Source organism: Vipera berus (genome assembly GCF_964194415.1).
Source record: "Vipera berus genome assembly, chromosome: 1".
Lineage (NCBI taxonomy): Eukaryota > Metazoa > Chordata > Lepidosauria > Squamata > Viperidae > Vipera > Vipera berus.
Window position 1 is genome coordinate 308,506,622 of NC_138202.1, and position 25,953 is coordinate 308,532,574.

Sequence of the window (25,953 nt, forward strand, 5' to 3'; positions counted from 1 at the left end):
GTTCCAGTATTTGAGGGGCTACCACAAAGAAGAGGGGGTTACTTTATTCACCAAAGCACCAGAGGGCAGGACAAGAACCAATGGTTGGAAACATCTCAGGGGCTGACACAGAGAAGAGGGAGGCAAGCTATTCTCCAAAGCACTTGAAGGCAGGACAAGAAGCAACAGATGGAAACTAATCAAGGAGAGAAGCAACCTAAAACTAAGGAGAAATTTCCTGACAGTTAGAACAATTAATCAGTGGAACAACCTGCTTCCAGAAGCTGTGAATCAGGGGTGTCAAACTCAATTTCATTGAGGGCCGCATCAGCATTGCGGTTGCCCTGGGGGGGGCAGGACGGGTGTGGCCAGGGTGGGTGTGGCCTACTGGGTGGGTGTGGCTGGAGTGTGTGTGGCCTACTGGGTGGGCATGACACTGTTCATGTCAAGGGTGCCTATGGGGGCCTGAGCAGGAGTGGGACAGATCTGAGGGTCTCTGGCAGAAGGAGATGGGACCGGGGCAAGTGCCAAGGCATGGTCCACTGGAGGAGCCTCACTGTTCCTCTCAGGCCATGCAGGGGGGGCGGCTGGACAGTGGTACGGAGGTCAAATGCCCACCCCAGCCCTCAAGCACTTGCAGCACTAAGCCCAGCCCCACTTCCCCAGGGGGGTGCCCAGCTGCACTTACCTCCTCCTCAAGGCTACTGCTGCTGCTGTGCTTGCTCTCCCTAGCCAGGTTGCTCATGATGGGTACGAAGACAAAGTCAGGAGGGAGGCCCACTCCCTCTCCATGTGAGGAGACCTGGCTTTGTATCCAAAGACTCCTTAGCAATAGGATGGGAGACACCCCCACACCCAGGACAGGCCAGGAGGAGGGGGCAAGGGCATGATGAAAGGGCAGCAGGGAAGGACTAAGGCAGGACTTCCCTCAGACCCTCCCTCTCCTCTCCTCTCCTCTCCTCTCCTCTCCTCTCCTTCCTTCCTTCCTTTCTTCGAGTGGTGGGAACATATTTGAGATGAGGGAGGGAGAAAAACAGGCAAGAAACGCAGCTGGGGAAGTGTCATCCTTCGTGAGGAATGAAGAAATGCACCATCGCCTGGAAGTATATAAGTTTAATAAATAATAATAATAATAAATAAGTGGCCAGCACATGGCCCTTGCCTACTTCACATATTCGGCTTGGTGGGCTCTGGGGGAGGGGATGCCATGAGCAGCATGAGAGTCGATGTTACCTGTGCAATACTGCCCAGCCCCCAGCCTGCCCGATTTTGGCAGGCAGCAGGGCACTCTCCTCACAGTGCCAAGAGGCTGAGCCGGGTGGCATGAATCTGAAGAGAAGCACAATGCTGCCCAGCCCCTAGCCTGCCTGAAGTAGGCAGGGCCATGTACTGGCCACTTCCAGGCAATGGTGCATTTCTTTATTCCTCACAAAGGGTGATAGCTCCCCAGTGCATGCCCAGGGGGCGGGGCTGACGTGGCAGGGGCTGGTCCCTCACTGTTTCCAGACGGCCTTGTGGAGCTAAGACTGAATGCGTTTCAGCATAGATGGCCATCACGAAATTGTACATTGGCTCCTGGCCGGCCTGGGCCGGGGCCAAGACAGTGGGGGCCTTTCCCTCACTGTTTCCAGGATGGCTTCGCGGACCACATGAAACCACTTTGTGGGCCGGATCCGGCCCCTGGGCCTTGTGTTTGACATGTCTGCTGTGAATGCTCCAACACTGGAAGTTTTTAAGAAGAGACTGGCCAGCCATTTGTCTGAAATGGTATAGGGTTTCCTGTCTGTGCCGGGGGTTGGACTAGATGACCTCCAAGGTCATCTATTATTATTATTATTATTATTATTATTATTATTATTATTATTATTATTATTATTATTATTATTATTATTATTATTATTATTATAGTTTAGTTTAGTTTAGTTTAGTTTAGTTTATTCGATTTCTATACCGCCCTTCTCCCGAGGGACTCAGGGCGGTTCACAGGGCATATATAAATAGCAGTACAAAAATTAAAAAGAAATTAAACCAATGCCCAATTAAAATACAACAACGATAAAATAGTAAAAAACCCATTAAAATTACTATTATTATTATTATTATTATTATTATTATTATTATTATTATTATTATTATTATTATTATTATTATTATCACTGCTACTGCTGATCAAAGAGAGAAGCAACCTGGAATTAAGGAGAAACTTCCTGACAGTGAGGACAATTAACCAGTGGAATAGCTTGCCCCCAGAAATTGTGGGCGCTCCATCAATGTAGATTTTTAAGAAGAGGCTAGACAGTCACTTGTCTTAGATGGTATACATTCTCCTGCTTCAGCAGGGAGCTGGACTAGAAGACCTCCAAGGTCCCTTCCAGCTTTATTCTATTCTAATGTGCAACAGAGGAGAACAGTTTCATTGCTTTGCTTTGCAATCTAACAGGCTTCTGCAATATGCTACACATCCACAGTTACTCCTGGCTCTGAAACAGAGCAGCTTATAGCCTGATTTGACCTTTGCTTCAGTTGAATACATGGAGGACATTAAAATAGGATAGCAAAGAGTAACTTTATTGCCTACTGCCACATTTCTAGACTGAAGGGATACTGGACTTACATTGGTTTGGATGAGAACATACTTCTCTGCATTAGCTTAGACCTTAGTAAAGCAGAGTTCCCAGCCATACTGAATGTTATTTGTATTCCACCAAACTTCCAATTGAATACATGGATTCTGAGGAGAGAATGTCTGAATGCCTGAAGAAGTCCCCAATAGCATGAAAATGAGGAAATATGACTGATGGAATTTTCTGCACACCTTCCTATTATTCTCCTAATAAAGCACACATTTAACAGGAGATGCCATAGGCTCAGGACCAGTAATATATAACTTAATTTCATAATCCTATTTAAAGTCTCAAGCATAGGTAACCTTTCATTCTAATGATTTTATTTTGTTTGTAAATGAAAGAGGAATTTAAAGAAACCCAAATGACCAACTGAAATAACCAGTGAAGTCTTCTAGGATGGCTCCTGTAGAACTGCTGGGAAACAACTACCTATAGCGGGGTCCTCAACCTTGGCAACTTTAAGACTTGTGGACTTCAACTCCCAGAATTCCTCAGCCAGCTTGAAGTCCACATGACTTAAAGTTGGCAAGGTTGGAGACCCCTGACCTATAGGGCACGGACTTTTAGTATAGAGCTGGGCTAATGGCTGTTGAGTGATCAGACAATGAACAGTCATTACCTCTCATGGCTAGAGAAGAATATCAGAGCTTTTAAGTGGTTATCACATGGCTTCTGAATCTACTTAAGTGATATGTGCAAGAAAGGAAAAATAACCAAAATACAATGCAATGTGTGAACACCAACACCAAACCTTTCACACTTTAGTACCTCAAATTTCATGTCTTTTTGTTTCTCGGAATATGGTAATAATTTTACAACAACAAGTAAGTTAAAGGACAGTGAATTTTATACAGCTTAACAATTTCAAATCAAAGTGCAAAAAGTCCTTAGATAAATTCATTCTTGATGATACTATTGCTTCCCTGGGTTTCAAGGAAACTAAAAAAAAAAAAATTCCAGGGCCAGCATGTTTTACAATTCAAAAGATTGCTATCTAACATTTGTGTACTCTTGGTTTAAAGTTCAAAAGCAGTTGATACCCTACACTAAATTCTGATTCCAAACTACACTGGAGCTTCCTACCATATATATATAAAAGTCTTCTCCATATTATTATTGTATTTTCAAAATTCATTATATTGCCTGAAAATTGAGTAACACATTGTCATCTTAAAACACCTTTCTCTAATTGCCACCGGATGTAGCTTAATATATTTCCAGGTCAGAGATAATCCAGTGGATCCTTCGCTAAGCACATGACCTCTAATGTCTCTTGCATTTCTATGATTCTGATTCTATAGTTACTTCATGAAGTGCAAGCCCAGCTATGTTTAAAATTTACCAGGCAATTCTGAGATATTTTTGAATTCAGAACTTCTTACCTTCTAAAACATGAGCCCAAGATGTCCCACTGTCAAACCAAATATCCAACACATCTTGTCCTTGTACATATTCCTGGATATCAGGTTTAGCAGCCTGATTCAAAAATATATGAGTTAAAACCATGAATTAAGAAAATAAGGACAACTTAAATTCTTCCATTCCTATTTCTGCGCCAAAGGACCAGTAACAGCATTATCACCAATTTTCTTAACAGCAACACGAATAAGAGAATATTGCTGTATTTTGGATGTTTATTTGTATGCACGTTACAAAAATGAAACCAAGAGACCAAGAGACTATCCTATTTTGGCATCTTAAAAATGAACAAATTATGCAATAAACCTTCTTGGAGTACAGTCCATTGCACCTGATTTATTATGTAACTTTTTCACCTGACTGTAACTGTATATACACACATACATACATACATACATACATACACACACACACACACACACAGTTGTACAGATAAGGAGCTTATGATATTGCCTTAAATCTCTGCTGTTTCATGATATCCCCTTTGGGTAGATCTGGGAAATCATTTCCCCAGAAATAATTGCCAATGCAGTATTCTATGTTGGCTTACATTCAAAGTACATTGGCCTATACTTTAGAACCACGGTACTTGTTGGAAAGTCCCCAGAACGTTACAGCAACAACACTTAGACTAGCCCACTACTATGAATCAGATTCAGGTTAACCCTTGGTTTGCCAGGCCTTTGGATTTCCTGAGTCCTGCCTTTTAATTCAGTTATTCTTCTGTAGCTCAGATCTTCACAGAGGGCTTTCCACTGTCCCTAAATTACCTTTGGCAGAGCTTCTTTGGGAAGAAGCTGTTCAATGGGAAGTGTCCACCAGGCATCACTGCCATGTTGCTCCACTAGTTTAATAACATTCTCAGTGCTTTTTCTACAAGGAAAAGAAGGGAATCAGTGAGAGAGAGACAGGACATTATCAATCTGTGTTCTGTAGTATAACGTTAATTTGGAAAACCAGCAGCCATTAAATGTTTTCACATGTAAGAGCTACAGTGTAAATTACAAATAAACAATTTTTTAATACATACATTATGGGCAATCTATTGAAGATAAACAGTGAATGGACTGAAAGAAATAACCAGTCGGTGAAAAACACAGCTGTGCAAAGCTACTTTTGCACACCTTGCTCATTAATCAAAATGCTTCAGTTTAATAATACCTAATCTTAGCACTCTTGAACTTTTCTTCCTCTGGATGTGCCATGTTTTTGTGCTATTAACCAAAGTTAAATAAGGGCCCTAACTTTTGATTTGCACATGTTTTCTGAATCTCAAGGTGATTTCCCACCTAAATTCATTAGAGAATCATGGATTTTCATTGCTGTAAATTTTCTTTGCTTTTCTAACGTTAGGCCTAAGCCGGATGATCTACGCCTTTGTTGATTTTAAAATGCTTTTTTGTTTTTTAAACAGCATCATAAAAAGGGGCTAAAAATTCTACTCTTTCTCTTTTATGAGGTCATCAAATCACCATCATCCCCCTTGCAGCCAATAATTTTTTAATTTTTGTTGCAGCTGCAAAGGTTTCTTTCTCCTAAGCTAAGGAATATACCGGATGCATCATAGTGAAGCCGTGCCCACCCCATTGCCGACAATGGCAAAAATGTCACGATACGTCACAACACGTCACGTGACGTTGTGAGTTTGACAACCCTGCCCTGGGTGTTCTTAAAGTCATTCCCTCCTCACTTGCAGAGGAAGCATAACCTGTTTTTTAAGTTTTTCATCAAGTATTGTATATTCCTTAGCTTAGGAGAAAGAAACCTTTGCAGCTGCAACAAAAATTAAAAAATTATTAGCTGCAAGGGGGATGATGGTGATTTGATGACCTCATAAAAGAGAAAGAGTAGAATTTTTAGCCCCTTTTTATGATGCTGTTTAAAAAACAAAAAAGCATTTTAAAATCAACAAAGGCTTAGATCATCCAGCTTAGGCCTAACGTTAGAAAAGCATCTGGTCCGTGGGCCGGCAGTTTTGACACTCCTGACCAAGAATGGTCTTTTCCAAATGCTGCTTATTAGCCATGATGGCTAATAATGAAATGAACAAAGACATCTGGAAGACATCAAGTTTCTAAAGATCATCTGGGGTATGGAATGAGGATATTGTGGTGATCCTACAAAGATGGTTGAAGTGAGTCTCAACTATTTAACAGGCACACTTTTTATCAAATTAAATCCTTTATCAAATTTAAAAAAATAATACAACTTGTAGTTTTCTTGCAAATATTAAAAATGCATGCATGCTATTCTATCAGTTATTTGCCATAAAACTGATTAGGTAAAAAAATTTTTTTTCAAAGGGTGGGCTGTTCTGTTCTGTTCCTACAACTTCTAATCCATAATGAAATACTCTGAATAAAGAAATTAATGATATCATACCAAGAACAGCAAATGTAAAAATTGTAATATGATTAATGGCATTTAAATTTACCTACCATACATGTATTCTTTTGGGATGTAACAAGATATATAAAACTAAACATCAAATAATGTATCTATTTGGGGCTACTGAAAGCAGCAATGCAGTTGTTTAAGATTCAGAAAAATACATTTTAAGGTTTTATTTAGAATAGAATTAGTAATATAAATTAATACAAGCCTAAACTGCTTCATTATTAACATATATAAATGGATCTTTTCCACAAATAATCTTACTCATCTTGCTATGCTCTGATTCCTTTAACAATTTAATAAATATAGGAAAAATATATGAAAACATTGTAAAAAAGGTTTAAAAATCACAAGGTCCTCAATTTGTGTGACTAGAGAAATTAGGCTTTTATGGGAAAAGACTGCCCATATATAGAGATTTAATCCTAAAAAGAGTTTTTCAAGATTTCACAATAAAAAAAAAATATTTCTAATTCTGGCTTCAAGGTTCTTTTCATGGAAAATGACTTGTTCTAATGCCATATTTTGCCTGCATAAAGGTAATTACATAGAAGAAAGAAATGCTTGTAGCTGTGCTTTAAAATTGAGAATTTCACTGAGGGTATGGTATACCAATTTCCTTAAACTCACAAGCCAGTATATATTTTCAGATTTATTTACTGAAGAAATTAGAATTAACATGCTGTATAAAACATCATATAGTCTCCAAAGATTCTCTTACATCCCATAAAGTATAAAAAAAGTTTTTTATAATTAAAAAAGCATGTGTGCCAATAAACACTAACTATAATCATTTATAGCTCACTGTCCTTGCTCCTTATAAAATCAATGATTTTGCAATGATTTCATAACGTTATTAGACCTCCGAGGAATATACACTAGATTATCCTTAAAACCTTTCCAAAACCTGTTTGTTTTCTCTTAGAAGCCATTCCGGTGGCTCTTGCCAAAATGATTACAAATATGAGAAATATGTTTCCTGTTCGCAACTGTATAATTTGTATTTTTTTAAAAAAAAAAAACAACCCAACAACTTTTAAGTTAAAAGTTCTCTCTGCAGTGTACATTCAACACCTTCCTCAAATAACGACTTATCGCTCTACAAATGGCAGGCCTCAGTTTGAGAACCATAATTCACAGTGTAAGCAACAGGAGCCCTGCTATAAAACTTTGCCCTACATTCTATATGCCAGATTGGGCAGAACTCCTATTACGTGTCATTCTCTAGGTTTCTAGTCTGGAAATCCACAGAGCAATTCACGCTACCATGACGCCAGCCAATCATTTTGAACCCTGATATTGATTCCGCCAAATGCTTATTTAGTGAGAAATTAAGCAGCATTGAGATATTTTTCAGGCACAGAAAGAAACAGATGCTGACCATCCTTGCTCCTCTTAAAAGCTCGGAGTGCCAGGTAACTTCTTTATTTTAATGTTACATGCATCTGATTTTTCGAACTATTTAAGAATAGTGATATTGTCTATTTACAAAATGTACTTGTATTCTGGATCACAGTGACTGTAATATACATTGAAGGTTTAGATGATTCAAGCTGATTTAAGGTATTTTTTTTTAAGCAAAGGGCAGCAATCTGGAAAATCTTTAACACATTCTTAACCCTGCTTTTCAAGTTAAACTGGAGCATGAAGAAAGAAGCTGCTTTAGCAAATAAAGCAATTCAACTTAAACTCGAGCCATACCAACACAAATATTTATACTAATTACAAGTTTATAACTGATTACTTTTATCCATGAACGTTCTTAAATGTATTCAAAATTATTCAGCATTCGTCTATATACCAATCTGTGGTATTTTCTTTTTAAAGCTGAAAATATTTAAAACTTATAGCTTCATAGATTAAGACACTTCAAGAAATTATTGCATTAAGCTTTATACGTAAGTCCTTCACAATCATTGTTTTATTTTCACAGGTATGTTTCATCCCTAAACTTCTGTTATAGCCAGTTTGTTTTTTAAAGAGTATACGTTATGCCCTTTTATCACAATATCAAAGGGCTGTTTCTTTAGAAAGACTTGCCTATTTTCAAACCCAGTTTCCATTATTTTTTTTACAGAACCTTTGTTGGACAACTGACACCTGCGGCTGTTTATGTCATTTTACACAGTGCTCATGGAGTGGCAGTAATATATACAATCCCAAATTCTCACAACATTAATTTTGGGTATCCGTAGGGGAGAGAGAGAACCAATTTGCAATAATGTGAAAGAAAAGGTAATTTTTTTCCCCATGTAGGCTCAGAGAGGCAGATAACTAATGGCTCTTCAACAGTGTTATCAAGTGTAACAGCAACTCCATGTGGAATAAGCCTCTTTCCAGTGGAGGTGGTGTTACTTTTGAAAGCCACTGATCTATTGACTGAAGAAGTAAATTATGTGGAGAAGAATTCAAATCCACCAAATTTGTTATTCCAACTACGTATTATTACCTACATACCACTTCTACTGGTAATTCTGCGTTTTTTTAATCTTTCCAAGCATCTTTTTTTTGTAGCGATGTTAAGTCTTCCAGCTTTTTCAGTTGAAGAACCATGTATTCAGCAAGAGAGCTCTGGAGGACTCAATCAACGTTTCTACCCCAAAATGAAGTCTAGGGTAATGACCTATGATTTGACAGACTGTGGTATCTAAGTCTGTCTGTCATTTCTGTAGGCCAATACTCTGCATGTTCACTATTCTACAAGGAACGCGTGTTTCTGTGTTAACATATATAAATCAATATCAATGAAGAAAGTTAATTTTAAAAACGAAAGTCCTCTTTATGTTTTAATGATTTATTCTAATGTATTTATATAGCTTACAGCTTAAAACAAAAAAAGAAAAATTAAATGCTACCTCCATGAAATGCCTTTATTTTCTATCTGAAGAAATTACGAAGAGATATAATTTTGCTTTAGTGCAGGGGTCTTCAAACTTGGCCCTATTATGACTTGTGGACTTGCAACTCCCAGAATTCCTCAGCCAGTGTGCCTGGCTGAGGAATTCTGGGAGTTGAAGTCCCCAAGTCATAAAAGGGCCAGGTTTGAAGACCCCTGCTTTAGTGATTTAAAGGGTTCTTCATAAAAAAAGGCCTGTGTCTAATTTAAATTGTATACATGCACAAACATATTAGCAGGACAGCATATTCGGGATCTGATTTGGGTTGCTGTACTTACAAGATTTATGCTATCCATTTAATTTCGGCTCACTGAATTCTTCCCTGATGTTTACAGTTACCAGTGATAAACTGATGGATTGAATGACTTTAGGAGCTTAAACAAATTCACATTAACCAGAGCGAGCACACGTAATGATAAAATCCAACCGAAGAGTGATTTAACATGGATAAAGCATAGCTCATTCTTTCAAAACTGCTCTGGGTTCAAAAGCTCTAAGAGTAGTTGGCCCACTGAGATGTTCATGGTCTGAAAAGGCTTCCTCTGGTGGGGAGACTTATCAATATTTCATTATCATTACCCTGGAATTTCTACACCAGAAGCAACATCTATTCAGTCTTACAAGTCTGTTCTTTTTTTTCCCAAACCTCTTAATTCACTAATGTGTTTTTAAAATGTACAGAGCAAGAGAGCATAATTTTTTCAATAGTCATAATTATTTGACATAAGTGATCCTACTAAAAGCGCCTGTATACGAACGTAATAAATTAGATCAAAGCCACTAATTCCAGCAGGTACTGGCAAGAATTGTAGTGACTTCCCAGCACTAGGTGATTCACTGAAAATTGCTCTCCCTCTGAACCCTGGTTACCTTTGTTATCCAACTCTGCTCTTAAAAACATCTACCTGTATCTGTTGCAGAATATTTGCTCAAGGAGGAGTTTAAGCCGTTGTACAAGGGCAAATTATAAGGTGTGTCTAAAATCAGAACCCTGGCAGTTTATACAAGCAAATCAAGACAAAGCTTCCAGAAAACCATATTTAATTTTTTTAAAAAAAGATTGAGATATGTCTCAAAATCCGTTTATAACTAAACACTGAGGAACAAGCAAGGCTCTTACTCTCAAATTGGTGGGCTCTTATAATGCACAAAACAGGCAAACACAATTTCTCCTTTCAACAATTAACCCCAGCTCAAAAAACAATCTTCCCCCCCCTTTACATTCAGACAACCCTGAGCACCCCAATCATGAACAAATGGGAAAGCATTTCTCATAGAAACAATTGACATAGCCTCTTCTTTATTTTTTCTGGAGAAGCCCAGCAGGTTAGGAGATTAGGACTAGGTTGTATTGGAGGGTTCAATACAGCCAATAACATCTAGTCCAATAAGATCTAAAGCCTCTCTCTCTCTCCCCCCATATTCCCAATTACTGAATGATCAAATACCAGATTTGAACAAGTAGAATGTACATATAGATCTTAGAGTTCCCAAAACTTCATTACGTTCTCCCCCTATCCCCATCACATAAATAAAATATTGCCCTTGAGAGACATCTGTTCAGTTGAGAAATAATAACAATCCTTTATCTCTGAGGTTGAATTTTGTTGGTGTCTCCAGTGAAAAGGACTGGCATCTGTGCAGTCTTATGACAACGCTAGTTCTTCCACTCACTGTAATGTGTTCTTGTCTAGCTAGTTTCTTACAGCCACATCAATTACTTGCTTAGAAGCACCACCATCCTATGCCCATTGGGGTGTATAAGAATGTGGACGTGCATCTAAATTGCTTCACCACGAGAGCTTTTTCATTTAATAATGGACATAGAACCAAGAAAGCATTACACACCATACAAGCCCCTGTGGAATGGATTACATCCCATATCAACCTCTGTGGGAAAGGCAATTCAGGAGGGTTGGAGATAATTTCCTGACTACATAGGAACAGGAGCTGCAAATCCCATATCCATACCAGAGCAACTCTATCACCAGAACAGCAGATGCAACACTTTACAAATTATTGCTATGTTGAAAAATGAAAACAGTATTTCTGCACCAACTATTATTATATTTTCCTCCCCCCATCCCCCACCCCCCAAAATCATAGGTCTGTGAAATACTCACTTGTTTATTAAAGGCTCCTCTGTTGACCTATGGTAAAAAACTGGAATGGGGACACCCCAGCGCCTCTGTCTTGATATGCACCAATACGTTCGTCTCTCCAACATTTCTAGCATTCTGTTCATTCCTGAGGCTGGGACAGTTTTTACTTTCTTTAATGCTTCCTGAAAAAGGATGTGGGTGAAATACCAAAGGTTATATGCTAAGGGAAGAAGAAGAATCACTATTCTTTAGTGCAGGCATGTCAAACTCGCGACGTCACGCGACGTATCGCGACTTTTTCCCCATTGCCGGTTTTGTTGTGATGCATCCGGCCCATGGGCCGGCAGTTTGACACCCCTGCTTTAGTGGATAGTCATGGTAAAAAAAAAAGTGCTGAAAAGTATACTAACTCTGATACTAAGTTGATAATCAAATGTATACTGTTTCAAAATATTTTAGACACTATGCATGTAACAATTCAACCACTGTTCACAAATGTTGCTAAAGAAGCCTAGAATTTAATTCTTAATAAATGCTTCTTATTGTCTGTATGATTTTTAATCTGTTAGCTCTCTATACATTATTTTACACGAAAGGCAGGCAGATATGTTTTCATTTGATCACATACAGACCAAAAGTCAGGACCCCACCTAGTGGCATGCAGAAATAAAATTCATACAGCTGATCATTTAAGATAGAAGTTAAGTGTCTTCTACCAGTTGGAGACCATACTTTTTATTTTTTTAACAACCAAGACTCAGAAAGCTCTCGAGATTGTGGATGGTAAAGTAATAACATAATGTGAGTGGGTGGGGCCAGAATTTTAGCAGGTTTCTTGAGAGTTAACCAATTGTGCTCAACAGACAAAAAAAAGGAAAAAATTACACTATTAATTTTAGTGGCACAATGACGTTGCTTAGTAGATACGATGCAAACCATGAATGATATAAACTGAATTTATAAAAAATGGTAAAGTATCATAAAGTGTAATGAAAGCCAGAGGTCCATTTGTATCAGGAAACACATTAAATACCTGAGCAGCAGTCTTGAGATTCTCTGTATTAATGAACCACTGTTTGCTGGCCCGAATAATCACAGGTTTTTTAGTCCTCCATTCATAGGGATAGCTGTGTACATATTTTTCTTCTTTCAATAAATTCTTTGCTGCTTGAAGCATCTCAATAACTATGGAAGAGTAAAAAATATATCACTTGTTTTCAGCTTTAATTCAGAAATCTTTTGTAGGCAGTCAGTTCAGACCTCTACCAAAAGTTTTTTTTGTCCTCTGAAAATCTACTTTGTAGGGAAGAAAGAAGGAATTGTGAAAATGGTAACGGCAGCCCCATTTAGTTTTGCTCTTGTTGTTAGCTGCGAAGTCGTGTCCGACCCATCGCGACCCTATGGACAATGTTCCTCCAGGCCTTCCTGTCCTCTACCATCTTCTGGAGTCCATTTAAGCTCACGCCTACTGCTTCAGTGACTCCATCCAGCCACCTCATTCTCTGTCGTCCCCTTCTTTTCTTGCCCTCAATCTTTCCCAGCATTAGGCTCTTCTCCAGTGAGTCCTTCCTTCTCATTAGGTGGCCAAAGTATTTGAGTTTTAGCTTCAGGATCTGGCCTTCTAAAGAGCAGTCAGGGTTGATCTCCTCTAGGACTGACTGGTTTGATCGCCTTGCAGTCCAAGGGACTCGCAAGAGTCTTCTCCAGCACCATAGCTCAAAGGCCTCAATTCTTTGGCGCTCGGCCTTTCTTATGGTCCAACTTTCACTGCCATACATTGCAACTGGGAAGACCATAGCCTTGACTATACCCACTTTTGTTGACAGGGTGATGTCTCTGCTTTTTAGTGTGCTGTCTAGATTTGTCATGGCTTTCCTCCCGAGGAGCAAGCGTCTTTTAATTTCTTGGCTAAGTTTTGCTCTAGCCCTGCCTAATACTCATGTATGCCATGTGTTTGTTTATTTGTTTACTTATTTATGTGTGTGTAATTTATATAAAGATTTCTAAGGCTTATGCATAACTGAGGGCAGCAATGTAACCCTTAATTGATTATTCTGCTAGGAATGTGGGCCTTGAAAGAAAAAAGAAGTTGCCCATCTCTGGTATAAGAAAATAGGTCAATATTCTTTGCCATACCCAATTTATAGTGTAAAATGTAATACAAACCAGTCTCATTTCCTTCTCCAAGAACATCTTTCTTTTGGAGCTCTGAACCTGCAGCTTCTGTGAAAAGCCCAGCTTCGTCTACCAGACAGTCCTGGTCACGAAAAGAAAAAATGTTTAAATCTTTATTAAAAAAAAAAGTTCTCAAATTTGTCATCAGATATCATTTCACAAAGATCAGGCTAACTACAACTAGAATACTGAGGATATATATTTTCCCTGCAAAATAAGCCACTAAATTTTCATCTTTGGAAGTAACAGAGATATTTAATGATTGCAGAGGCATAGATTTTGGCAAGGAGTTAATTAACCATTCTAAGAGGAAACATAATTCTTAAGCCAAAAGAAAATGAAAAGCATTTTCTTATTTCATTTAAAATTTATATTATTTATTTTAGAAAATAGCCTTGGTTCACATAATTTGCGTTTTGACCATACATCGCTACCAATGGAACGGAAGCGTCCGGAAGCAGGGATTCTCCCTCCCTTATTCACAGTCGTGAATCTATTCTAAAGAGTTATAGCAGATTTGGAAAGAAGCCGGGAAAGTGCGTTCAATGACTTTCAGGATGTTTTCCAACCTTCAGGCCTGGCATTATAAAAGATATGAGACAAATAGGCAATAGAAAAGCTTTGTAGGATGTGATTTAAAGTAATAATACCGGTAATAATAACAATAACAACAATAATAATAATAAGTTGGAAGGGACCTTGGAGGTCATCTAGTCCAACCCCCTGCTCAGGCAGGAAACCCTATACCATTTCAGACAAATGGCTGTCCAGTCTCTTCTTAAAAACTTCCAGTGTTGGAGCATTCACCACTTCTGGAGGCAGGTTGTTCCACTGATTAATTGTTCTAACTGTCAGGAAGTTTCTCCTTAGTTCTAGGTTGCTTCTCTCCTTGACTAGTTTTCATCCGTTGCTTCTTGTCCTGCTTTCAGGTGCTTTGGAGAATAGCTTGACTCCCTCTTCTTTGTGGCAGACCCTGAGATATTGGAACACTGCTATCATGTCACCCCTCACCCTTCTCTTCCTTAAACTACACATACCCAATTCCAGCAGCCGTTCCTTATATGTTTGTCTCCAGAACTCTAATCATCTTTGTTGCTCTTCTCTGTACTCTTTCTAGAGTCTCAACATCTTTTTTACATCGTGGTGACCAAAACTGGATGCAGTATTCCAGGTGTGGCCTTACCAAGGCATTGTAAAGTGGTATTAGTACTTCACGTGATCTTGATTCTATCCCTCTGTTAATGCAGCCTAGCACTGTGTTGGCTTTTTTGGCAGCTGCAGCACACTGCTGGCTCATATTGAAGTGATTGTCCACTAGGACTCCGAGATCTCTCTCACAGTTACTACTATTGAGCAAGGTACCACCTATACTATACCTGTGCATTTGATTTTTCCTGCCTAAATGTAGAACCTTACTTTTTTCACAATTGAATTTCATTTTGTTAGATAGTGCCCAGTGTTCGAGTCTGTCCAGATCCTCCTGTATCTTAAGCCTATCTTCTGGAGTATTGGCTATTCCTGCCAGCTTGGTGTCGTCTGCAAATTTGATGAGTTCCCCATCTATCCCCTCATCCAAATCGTTGATGAAGATGTTGAAGAGCACTGGGCCCAGAACAGAGCCCTGGGGCACCCTACTACATACTTCCTTCCATGTAGGTCCATTGAGGACCACACGCTGAGTACGGCCTGTCAGCCAGCTACGAATCCATCTGGTGGTGATGCTATCTAACCCACATTTTTCTATCTTATCAAGTAGTAGGTTGTGATCTACTTTATCAAATGCCTTACTGAAGTCCAAGTAAATTATATCTACAGCATTCTTCTGGTCCACTAGTTTTGTCACTTGGTCAAAGAATGTAATAAGATTTGTCTGGAATGATCTGTTTTTGACAAACCCATGTTGGCTTTTAGTGATAACTTTGTTCGCATCAAGGTGTTCACTGATTTGTTGTTTGATTATCTTTTCCAGAATCTTCCCAGGTATTGAGGTCAGGCTGATAGATCTGTAATTTCCTGGATCTATTTTTTCCCCTTTTTTGAAGTCTACTACTATACCTTCTTTCTCACTTTTTAGCTATAGTTCAGGTAGCTACAAAATGATTTTAAAAGATTTCAACTCTTCCTTTTCAACTTGAAAGTTTTTGCTACATGATATTTTTGGTGTGAGCAGGAAAAGCATAAGATTAAAAGCAAAGCAAAATAAGACCACAGTACCATGGGCAGTTGATGATGAGAAGCTACACTGTAATCTTCCATACCATGAGCTGGAGCTGTATGCACTAATCCTGTTCCTTTTGACATGGTCACATGGTTTGCAGGCAAAAGAGGAGACTGCCTTCCAGGAATTGTTGGATGGGAACAAATTCCACTTTCCAAATCTGTACCTGAAAACAGCAAAATTAAAACTCTTCACCGTCTGCCATTTTCTGCCTATCAGTGGGGGAAATAAAGTTTTAATAATTACACAACTAATAAGACTCTCACACTGAAAATGGATACTATATTTTTAAACTATTCTGATGCAGGTGGCTACATTCACTAATAACAGGTATTATTTAGAATGGGCATGATTACAAATCAAATGAATAATAATAATAATAATAACAATAACAACAACAACCAATTATATTTTAAATAACTAACAGCATCTGGATTACCATTATGAGCCGTGGTGGTGCAGTGGTGAGAATGTAATACTGTAAGCTACTTCTGCTGGCTGCTAGCTACCAGCAGTTTGGCATTTCGAGTCTCACCGGCTCAAGGTTGACTCAGCCTTCCATCCTTCCGAGGTAGGTAAAATGAAGACCCAGACTGTTGGGGGCAATAGACTGACTCTGTAAACCGCTTAGAGAGGGCTGTAAAGCACTGTGAAGCAGTATATAAATGTAAGTGCTATTGCTATTGGAACACCATCATCATTGACCAAATCTCCATCAGTCAATTGCAAAAGGCAGCTTTACCTAGAACAGCTTACAAACTGCCATGATACATTTTATTTTATCAAACAACATCTGCCTATTCCAGGCCCTTGGGAATGACCCAATAAGTGAATAAAAATGCCAAATCCAGTCTAAACATTTGGCTGAGTGCAAAATCAATAATACTTTTTTTTCTTGGGATATCTCCCAATCCAGCTTTCCTTAATATATATTCAGCATGTAGACTGAATAAATAAGGGGAGAGTATACAGCCTTGTCTCACTACGTTGCCAACCTAGAAACAGTCTGTTTCACCATGTTCTGTCTGTACTGTGGCTTCAGAACTCAGCCACAGGCTGGGTCATTGTTGCCTACAAACAATGAATAGAACAACAGACACTAGCATATTTGCTTCTAGTGCCTCTAATAGGTAAGTGTACCAATTTGATCCAAGATAAAAAGTCCCCTACATAGAATACCTGCAATTGTGCCATAATACGAATACATGATTTTAGCCCTACCCTTTTGCAGAAAAATATTAAAAACAGTTCCCATTATAAACACATTAAAAAAATATAAAACACAAATATCATTCTTGTTCAAAATGTCTGTTTCTATTCATATAAGATTTTTTTATTCAATCATATGACTGTATTAAAACAATTCTACTGCAGTTCTGTTCTGTTGCCTGCTCTCTTAAAAGATCTCTCAAAATAAATTTCACTCTCTCTCACACACATACACTTTTAAAAGATGGATGATTATCTTGAATTGCAATATATGAAGATCTCACTCAAGCTACAAAAGTGTAATCTTCTAGCTACTTCAACTCTCGTGAAAGTCAAGGATGTTCCTACGGTCCATTTAACTACTGTAAAGTGATAAAGGATGAGAAAGCAACTGCAATAAAAACACAACAGCAACATCATCCATCGTTGGTAGCATGAATAAACATAAGATTGAGGTTGGCCACTGGGAATTAGAAACCACCTTTTCCCTATTTTCCTACTAAAAGTTACAATTTAGTATTGTTCTCACAACCATATTTTTAAAAAAATCTAAATGTGCCTGTAGAGTTCTTGAATGCCAGAAAACTGCCAGTTTAGAACTCCCCGGCCAGGAACAATTTCACTCTCATTTATCTCTCTTATTGTACCATTTATTCAAAATTAATGATTTTATTGCCATGCATTTTTACCTTTAAATGTTGAAATCACATCAAACTGTGTATCCAAAACAGCTGCTATAGACTGAACTCTGTCCGCAATTACTACAAAGTGCTCCCCAGTACTGGCACACTTCACAATGCAATACCTACAAATGCATTTAGATCTTGTTATATTAAAAACAGGAAAGCATTGGAAAGATACCCAAAACCTAATATTGAAATTGCTTCCATTTCATTGCTAATATTGCTACTGATACAAAAACGTCTCATGGAAATGGGAATGTTATATCAATGAATTTTCACAGAGTTCCTCATGACAACTGGGATCACAAAGAAGAAATCTAAATTCAAAACTTACATTTATTTTCTTACATTATATTTGCCATCTTTTAATCCATTTTAAACATGCAACAGATAGAACTATATGATGCTTAGATATTCCATATACTGTTTCTTTCTTATGTGACCATAGAGGAAAAATTGCTGGAGACTAGGCATGGTTTATACTAACATGCAGCATAAAATCATCTTTTCTACAGCTGGGCATATAAGAATAAATAAAGGGCTATAAAATAAAAAGAAAATTAGAAGATTTATATTACCTGTAAAAATAAAGGGAATGGGAAAAAATGGAAATGGAAAAAACAGATATTTTGGTGATCTTAAATATAACATTTCCTTTAAAATATCCACACGTAAGATACTAATGCCATGTGATCTTCACCAAAATAACGCATAGATCTCAAGAACACTATGCTCCAATGATAAAGTAAATAAATACGTACTCCAGATTTGGCATATAACAGACAGCTTGATTGGCTGCAATAGTCCAGGGCTGGGTGGTCCAGACTATCAAACTCACTGCAGTTAATCCATCTAGAGGTAGAATCGTATTTAGCACAAGTTATCGTAAGTACACTAAAAGTATATTTAAACAAAATTAATTCAGAACATATATAAAACATACCTACTGCAGAGGCTAGTTTGGGAGGGGGTTTCAGCAAGGGAAATCTGATATAAACAGCTCGACTAGTATGTTGCTGGTTGTATTCAAGTTCTGCTTCAGCCAAAGCTGTACTGAATGAAGAATCAGCATGAATTGTATTTTAATGCAAAGCTCTTCCATCCCCAAAGGCAAGAGTAAAAAGTATGTTAATATCTTACTTTGTTGAAGGAGACCAAAACACTGGCTTATAGTCTTGATAAATAAAACCCTAGGAAATAAACAAAAATTAAGAAATCAAAAATATTTCACCTTGTATGTAATGTAAATATCCCTTGACCAATATATATGAACCTACCTTTTCATACATTTGGTAGAAAACTCTCAACTGTTTTGCTTCGTATTTTGGATCAAATGTGCAGTAGCAGTTCTCCCAATCTGCCATTATGCCCCAGCGGATAAATGCTGATTTCTGTTTCTCAATTACCTTTTCTGCAAATGCTTTGGCTGAAGAAGGAACAGTCATTTTTAACATGAATTCGCCCAATCTTAGGTGAAGTTGAAAACAAAAGTATAAACTAAAGCATAATCAGAAGCCAAATGTTTTTATTTTACTTAGTTATTCCAGGTAGACCGATACAAAGATAGCAATTGAATTTGACTACCTGCTGGCTACCTGACAAATTCCTGCAGTTTTCTTGGTAAGGTTTTTGGGAAGTGGTTTGCCATTGCCTGCTTCCTAGGGTTGAGAGAGAGTGATTGGCTCACTCAGATGGCTTCATGCCTCAGGAAGGACTGGAACTCAGGCTCCTAGTTTCTAGCTAGCTGCCTTATTGACTATGCCAAATTAGTTCTACAAATATATTTTACATCATTATATTTCTAATTAGCGTAACTATAAATGTAATAAATAATCCATTATTGAATCCCAGAAGAACTAGAACATTTAGTTTATCCTACGAAGCTCATTTTATTAAAGAAAACATGCAATACCTGTACTGTGTTTTGCCCTTCCACGCTCGGTCTCAGGATCTGATTCTGGTTTCTGGCAGCAGCTGCTTCATGCCAGATCAACTTGCAGGAAAACTAACCTCATCCATGACATCTGACTATGTACCCAAAGGCCAGTCTGGCTTGTATCACTGAGACTTGGTTGGCCACAGAGTGCGTTTTTCCCTGTCTGAAATGTGCCCTCCTGGGGTCTGAGTATGACCTCAATTGAGACTCTGGGGCAGAGGTGGAGATGTGGCAGTTGTTATTTGTGAGTCTCTGGTGACCTCCATGGGCTCTGACCTGGATATCTTTGGATGTGAGGCCTTCTTTCTGAAGCTGAGCCAGAGGGAACAATGGGGATTGCTGCTATTTACCTGCTTGCCTGCAATGTAGCTGCATCCCTGTCTGTGCTCCTGTCTGAACTGATGATGGAGGTCCCCAGGCTTATGGCTCTGGGGGGATTTCAACTTACTGTCTCTTGGCCTGGGGTCCGAGGTAGCACAGGTTCATGGCCACCAGAGTGGCCTTGCATCCATTTCACTTATTCATAGTTCAACTCATAGGGAGATCTGGTGCTCGGTGCATAGCAGTGTGTTGTGAGATGGATTTAGGAGTGCATTAACTATGTCCTGCCCTCTTGGTCCTAGGGTTCTCAGCAGCTGTCCCTCACTGCAAGGACTGGGGTCTGTTCAATGGACATGCCTCAGGCGCCTAATGGACCCAATGCAGTTTCCGAGGGAATTTGGGGTTTTTCCTTACTCCTGCTTGGAATGAGAATGTGGCAGAAGTGCTGGAGCAAATCTTGCCTGTGTAGACTCTGTGCACCTTTGTCATCTTTGCGCTAGACAGGGCTTCACTCCTCCGGAGTGAGCTGGTGCACAATTTGGGGGTCCTCCTGGACTCATGGCTCCCTTGATGAGTAGGTGGCAGCTGTGGCTAAGGGGGCCTTTGCACTCTTTTCTGGAGGTATTGCTCTCAATCACACAAGCCTCAGTCACTTCCTGTTTGGATTACTCCATTGCATTTTACACAGGGGGGCCCCTGAAGACTACTTGGAAGTTATAACTGGTCCAGACTGCAGCAGTACACACCAAATTGGCTGTTCACAGGTTTACCCACATTATATCTCCATTGCATGAGCTGCATTGGTTCCATTTCCTCCCGGGTAAAATTTAAGATGGTGGTGATCACCTTCAAAGCCCTACATGGCATGGGGCCAGGTTATTTGCAGGACACAGCTCCCTAAGAATATCTGCCCATCCCATTAGATTGGATAGGGCAGGCATGCTCCACATCCCTTCCCTGAAATTCTACCTCTTAGTGGGATCTTGGAAGCATGCCTTTTCTATGGCTCCTCCTATGCTCTCCCTAGGGATTCAGCAGGCCCCCACCTTTTAACCTTCCAGAAGACCATCAAGACTTGGCTTTTTACCAAGGCACCTGGCATTCTGAATGGAATAGAAAGAATGGTATATGGATAATTGAAGCTTTCTGCGGGAAAATCTAAGAAGATGATTAAGGAGCATTTTATAGTTACTGGTTTTATTGCTATTGTTTAAGATGGGCAGACCTGTTTAAGATGGGCAGCCATATACCGTGTTTTTTGGACCATAAGACACACTTTCCCCCAAAAAAAAGTGTGTGGGGGGGGAAACGAGGGTGCGTCTTATGGTCCGAAGGTGATCTGTATGGCCAGCCCCAACCTCTGCAAGTGGAAAGCAAGGGAGATTGCCAGGAGCATGAATCGGCACGTGCTGAGAAACGCCGATCTCGCGCTCCTGCAATCTCCCTCGCTCGGTTTCAGCTTCCCTTGCTACAAGAGAAAGCAGGCTGAAACGGAGTGAGGGAGATTGCCAGGAACGCGAATCTCGTGCTGCTGCAATCTCCCTCACTCCGTTTCAGCCTGCTTTCTCTTGTAGCAAGGGAAGCTGAAACCGAGCGAGGGAGATTGCAGGAGTGCGAGATCAGCCGATTCGTGTTCCTGGCAATCTCCCTCGCTCCGTTTCAGCTTGCTTTCTGCAAGAGAAAGCCGGGCCGCAGGGCCGCCTCTGCAGGTACTGCTCTAACGCAGAGAGGGAAGGACAAAGAGGGAGGGAAGGAAGAAAGGAAGGAAGGAAAGAAGGAAGGGACAATGGGAGAGGGAGGGAGAGAGAGAAAGAGAGAGAGAGAGGGAGAGAAAGAGTGGGAGAAAGGGAAGGAGAAAGAAAGGGAGAGAGAGGGAGAGAGAGAAAGAGGGAGAGGGAAAGAAAGGGAGAGAAAGAAAGGGAGAGAGAGAGAAAGAGGGAGAGACAAGGAGAAAGAGGGAGGGAATTAGAGAGAGAGAAAGAGGGAGAAATAGAGGGAAAGAGAAAAATAGAGAGAGAAAGAGGGAGAGAGAAGGAGAAAGAAAGGGAGGGAAATAGAGGGAGAGCGAGAAAGAGGGAGAAATAGAAGAAAAGAGAAAAAGAGGGAGAGAAAGAGGGAGAGAAAGGGAGAGAGAGAAAGAGGGAGAGAGAGGAGAGAGAAAGAGGGAGGGGGAGAGAGGGAGAGAAAGAGAAGGAGAGAGAGAGAAATTAAATTAGTAACATGGTTGTTAAGTGAATCTGGTTTCCCCACTAACTTTGCTTGTCAGAAGGTTGCAAAAGGCGATCACATGACCCTGGAACAATGTGACCATCATAAATATGAATCGATTGCCAAGCATCCAAATGTAAATCACATGACCCTGGGGATGCTGCAATGGTCATAAGTGTGAAAAATGGTCATAAGTCACTTTTTTCAGTGCTGTCGTAACTTTGAACAGTCACTAAGTGAATCACTGTAAATCAAGGACTACCTGTACTTTATCATTTTTTTTCCTTTTTGGGGGGTGGGGGTCAAGTTTTTGACACCTTGCTGGGCGACTGGTGGTACTCAGACATTGCCTTGTCCTAAAAGTGGTACAATGGATGAAAAGGTTGAAAAGCCCTGTTTTAGTATACCGGTACTATTTGGTTCAGAATATTTTTTTTCTTGTTTTCCTGCTCTAAAAACTGGGTGCGTCTTATGGTCAGGTGCGTGTTATGGTCTGAAAAATATGGTAATTCTTTTAAATAAATAAACATTTAGGATTAAAACCAACCTACCAAATATTAGTTTAAAAAGGGTGAGAAACAAAACTGTATCCAAAGCCCTGTTAGACTGAACTCTGAATTTTAAACAAACAGGGCAGAGTGCATTTTAAATTGTATTGTGTGTTATATATTAATAAATACATAGACATGCAGATGAGCACCTTTTTCTATTCAGAGTAAAGGTAACCGGCAACCTAAATCAGTACATTATTGCCACATTTGCAATTCTTCCTTCCACTAACTATCTCTAAACTCCTAATTTGTCCCATGTTTGCTTGCCTTATCGATAGTAATATACGTGTAAGAAATTAAGATTTTTTTAAAAAGCAGGTAGGCGAACTATGGTTTCTCAGTTGTCACTGAAAACCAACTTTTAGTAGCTTCATCCATTATGGTCAATGGTAATGCATACTGCAAGTGGTACTTCAACAACATTTGACGGTCATTCTTTGTCTATTGATGTTTTAAATTATGTATCTCATCTTAGAAGGCACCTTTCAAATATCTGAAAGTAGAACGATGTTGCTGTTCTCTGACATGTCTGTCATGGAATAACATCCACAGACCTCTCTAGAAGTGTTTATCAAAGGAAAGATACCTTTCTTTCTGATTTCCATTGGTGTAAGATGTTTTGTTTCTCCATATTCTGATAATGCTTTCAACTCAATGGGTAACCCATGGCAATCCCATCCAGGGACATAGTGCACTTTATAGCCATTCATCACATGGAACCGATTTGTGATGTCTTTCAAAATCTGAAAGGAGAGGAGAGCGAAATAGATATTCAAATTCATACTTCCATCCTGCTTTATAATTTTCTTGGCTTCTACGATATTTATACTGCAAGCTATACCCTAACAAATTGTTTTCTATTTATTTCTATTCTGAAAGGTACCTTCTATTAAGAACGCTTAAATAAAATTACAGACACTTGCCACACAAATAACTTGTAAGATATCCATAAAATCAAAAATATTAAGTCTTTGGACAGGCTCCAATTTTTAACAAAGCTCCACATTACATTTCAACGTGGCAAAAATTCCACATTAATACAGGTCTGATGGCCAAATACTATTGCTTTCACCAGGATACTTGCATTTTTGCTTGGAATCAAGAATTGGAAATTCCAGTCCTTACAAATCAATGGACTGAAGTTTTGAAGAAAACTAAACTTACTTTCTATGATTTAAAGTTGAAGTTAATCCAGCAAAAATGTTTTTGTATTTACTGGATACCTTCTAGAATGTTTTATAATGAAGCAGGACAGTATTCGGACTCTCTTAATACTCTCATATACCATTGCTGCATGAGCTGCAGTAGATTTCCAGACCCAGTTTAAGATGATGGTAGTTACCAATAAAGTCCTTCATGGCACAGGATTTGTGAGACCACCTATCTCCCATTGTTTATGCCCTCCCCGCAAAGGATGGGCATGCTCCAGGTCCCTTATATCAAACAAAGCCATTTTGTTGGACCTGGGATCATGTTTTCTCTATGGCTGTGGATGGTGCTGACCCTTTTAACTTTGAAAATTGGACTGTTCCCCCAGGTACTTGGGCCAGGAAGTCAGATAAGCTCCATCAGTGACAAGACTTTTTATTTTGGTGGTTGCAGCTTTAAATGGAGCTCTTAGGATTATATTGTTATGATGGTTTTAAGTTTTGTATGCCATCCAGAGTCACTACTATAAATTAGATGGCTTTATAATTTGCTTAAATAAATACATAAATCAATTAATTTAGGAAAACACATACTCACTTTATTCAAAGCGTGGCCAACATGTGGGTCTCCATTGGCATATGGTGGTCCATCATGAAGACAAAACTCTTGCTTTGTTTTCCTTTGTCTTTGCCAAGAATACAGTTCTGAAAAGCCACATTTCTAAAGAATACACTAGAATTATTATACTACATCTTACATAATAAATTATTTTTTAAACATGACAATATATTTAATCTACAAGTATGCTCTGCCAATGTATCTGTAAGTCTCTGAGTTAGAGTGTTCTACATTACAGTGCTCCAAATGTACCTGTGGTGATCAATTCTCAGGTTGCAAACTAACAGACATTAGATTGATCCAAGTAACAAGTAACAACAAAAGTAAGCAAGCAAAGTTCAATTTAAACAATTGTTCTTCTATCCTAAAAATTCTCCTTGTGAGTTGAGGAAACTATTTATTAGCCATTCTAGTCAAACAGGACTTTTCCAGAATCACTTCATAAATTAAATACTGACCAATATAACCTGTATTAATGCAGAACGGATGTCTGCATAATGACAACATGCACATATAAACACAAACCATATTGATGACATACAAACTTGCATCAGTTTCATAGTACCCAAATTCGTGTGTAACTGTCAATCATTGTTTTAAAATAAAATTTTATCTCTTTTCATCAAATTTCCTTTTTAGAGATACCCAGAGAAAAAGACTTATCATTAAACTCATAAGTCTATAGTGCAGCTATATAATTACAGTGCTTTGGAAGGGAAGATGACCAAATTGTTATGCATGTATTTAAGTATGAATGGAAGCTTCTTCTCACTGAATTGGGATACCACATCAGGCAGTATGGCAGTAACAAATTAAAAGTTTGCAGTATATTTTTCACTGTTCTCTAGTGAAGGTCTGAATTTTTGCAGCCCAGATATGGCAACCCTAAAATTGGGCTTCAATTTGTGGCACAGGTTGGCCCAATATGTATTGTTAGATTTATAGCCTGCCTTTATTTTGTAGAGTTAAAGGCAGTGCACATGATAACAGCTGCTTTTTATCCCCTCCCCAACCCTTTGAGGTGGGATGGGATTGAGATGAGTTTATAGCCCAAAGCTTTCATGCCTAAGGGAGGATCAGCAAATCTCTAGTTCTGCACCCAGCTCCACTCAGCTAAACTTGATCTTGCCGCCTTCTCCAACAGCTTTCCAATTATTTACCCAACAGGCGACGATATGGAGCGTGGTCTGAGAAAAGTCTAGGAAGGTGCAGAATCTAGTTAGGGAACCTTTTTCCTTCCTGCAGGGCCCGACTAAATTCTCAGATGGGTGTTTTTAATGGCGTTTTTAAGGTAAATAACAGCAATGGAACAAGCTACCTAGGCACGGAGAGAAAGGCAAAGCCAGCGCATCCTTTCAGCGCATCCCTTGTTCCGGGTTGCAAACGTTTCCCCACAGATAAGCATACACTTGACCAGGGGTCTTCAAACTTGGCCCTTTTATGACTTGTGGACTTCAACTCCCAGAA

The 25,953-nt window shown here is 39.1% G+C and overlaps 1 protein-coding gene across 4 annotated transcripts in view; it reads right to left on the bottom strand.

The window, feature by feature from the left end:
- IARS2 (isoleucyl-tRNA synthetase 2, mitochondrial) overlaps window positions 1-25,953 on the bottom strand; it is a 36,874-nt gene that overhangs the window by 10,507 nt on the left and 414 nt on the right. For 3 of the 4 annotated variants that reach the window (XR_014024515.1, XM_081312936.1, XM_081312935.1), the window contains exons 2-14: window positions 24,466-24,588; window positions 23,306-23,462; window positions 18,981-19,129; window positions 18,844-18,893; window positions 18,647-18,756; window positions 18,465-18,555; window positions 17,710-17,825; window positions 15,808-15,977; window positions 13,585-13,675; window positions 12,452-12,603; window positions 11,440-11,600; window positions 4,796-4,898; window positions 3,989-4,082 (exon numbers count right to left, since the gene is read on the bottom strand). Coding sequence is in view for 3 of the 4 variants with exons in the window: in XM_081312936.1 (XP_081169062.1) it covers window positions 3,989-4,082; window positions 4,796-4,898; window positions 11,440-11,600; window positions 12,452-12,603; window positions 13,585-13,675; window positions 15,808-15,977; window positions 17,710-17,825; window positions 18,465-18,555; window positions 18,647-18,756; window positions 18,844-18,893; window positions 18,981-19,129; window positions 23,306-23,462; window positions 24,466-24,588 (1,567 nt within the window). In the remaining variant the exon portion in view is untranslated. Of the gene's footprint in view, window positions 1-3,988; window positions 4,083-4,795; window positions 4,899-11,439; window positions 11,601-12,451; window positions 12,604-13,584; window positions 13,676-15,807; window positions 15,978-17,709; window positions 17,826-18,464; window positions 18,556-18,646; window positions 18,757-18,843; window positions 18,894-18,980; window positions 19,130-19,615; window positions 20,975-23,305; window positions 23,463-24,465; window positions 24,589-25,953 lie in introns of those variants that run through there. The other variant, XM_081312937.1, reaches the window with a different exon arrangement.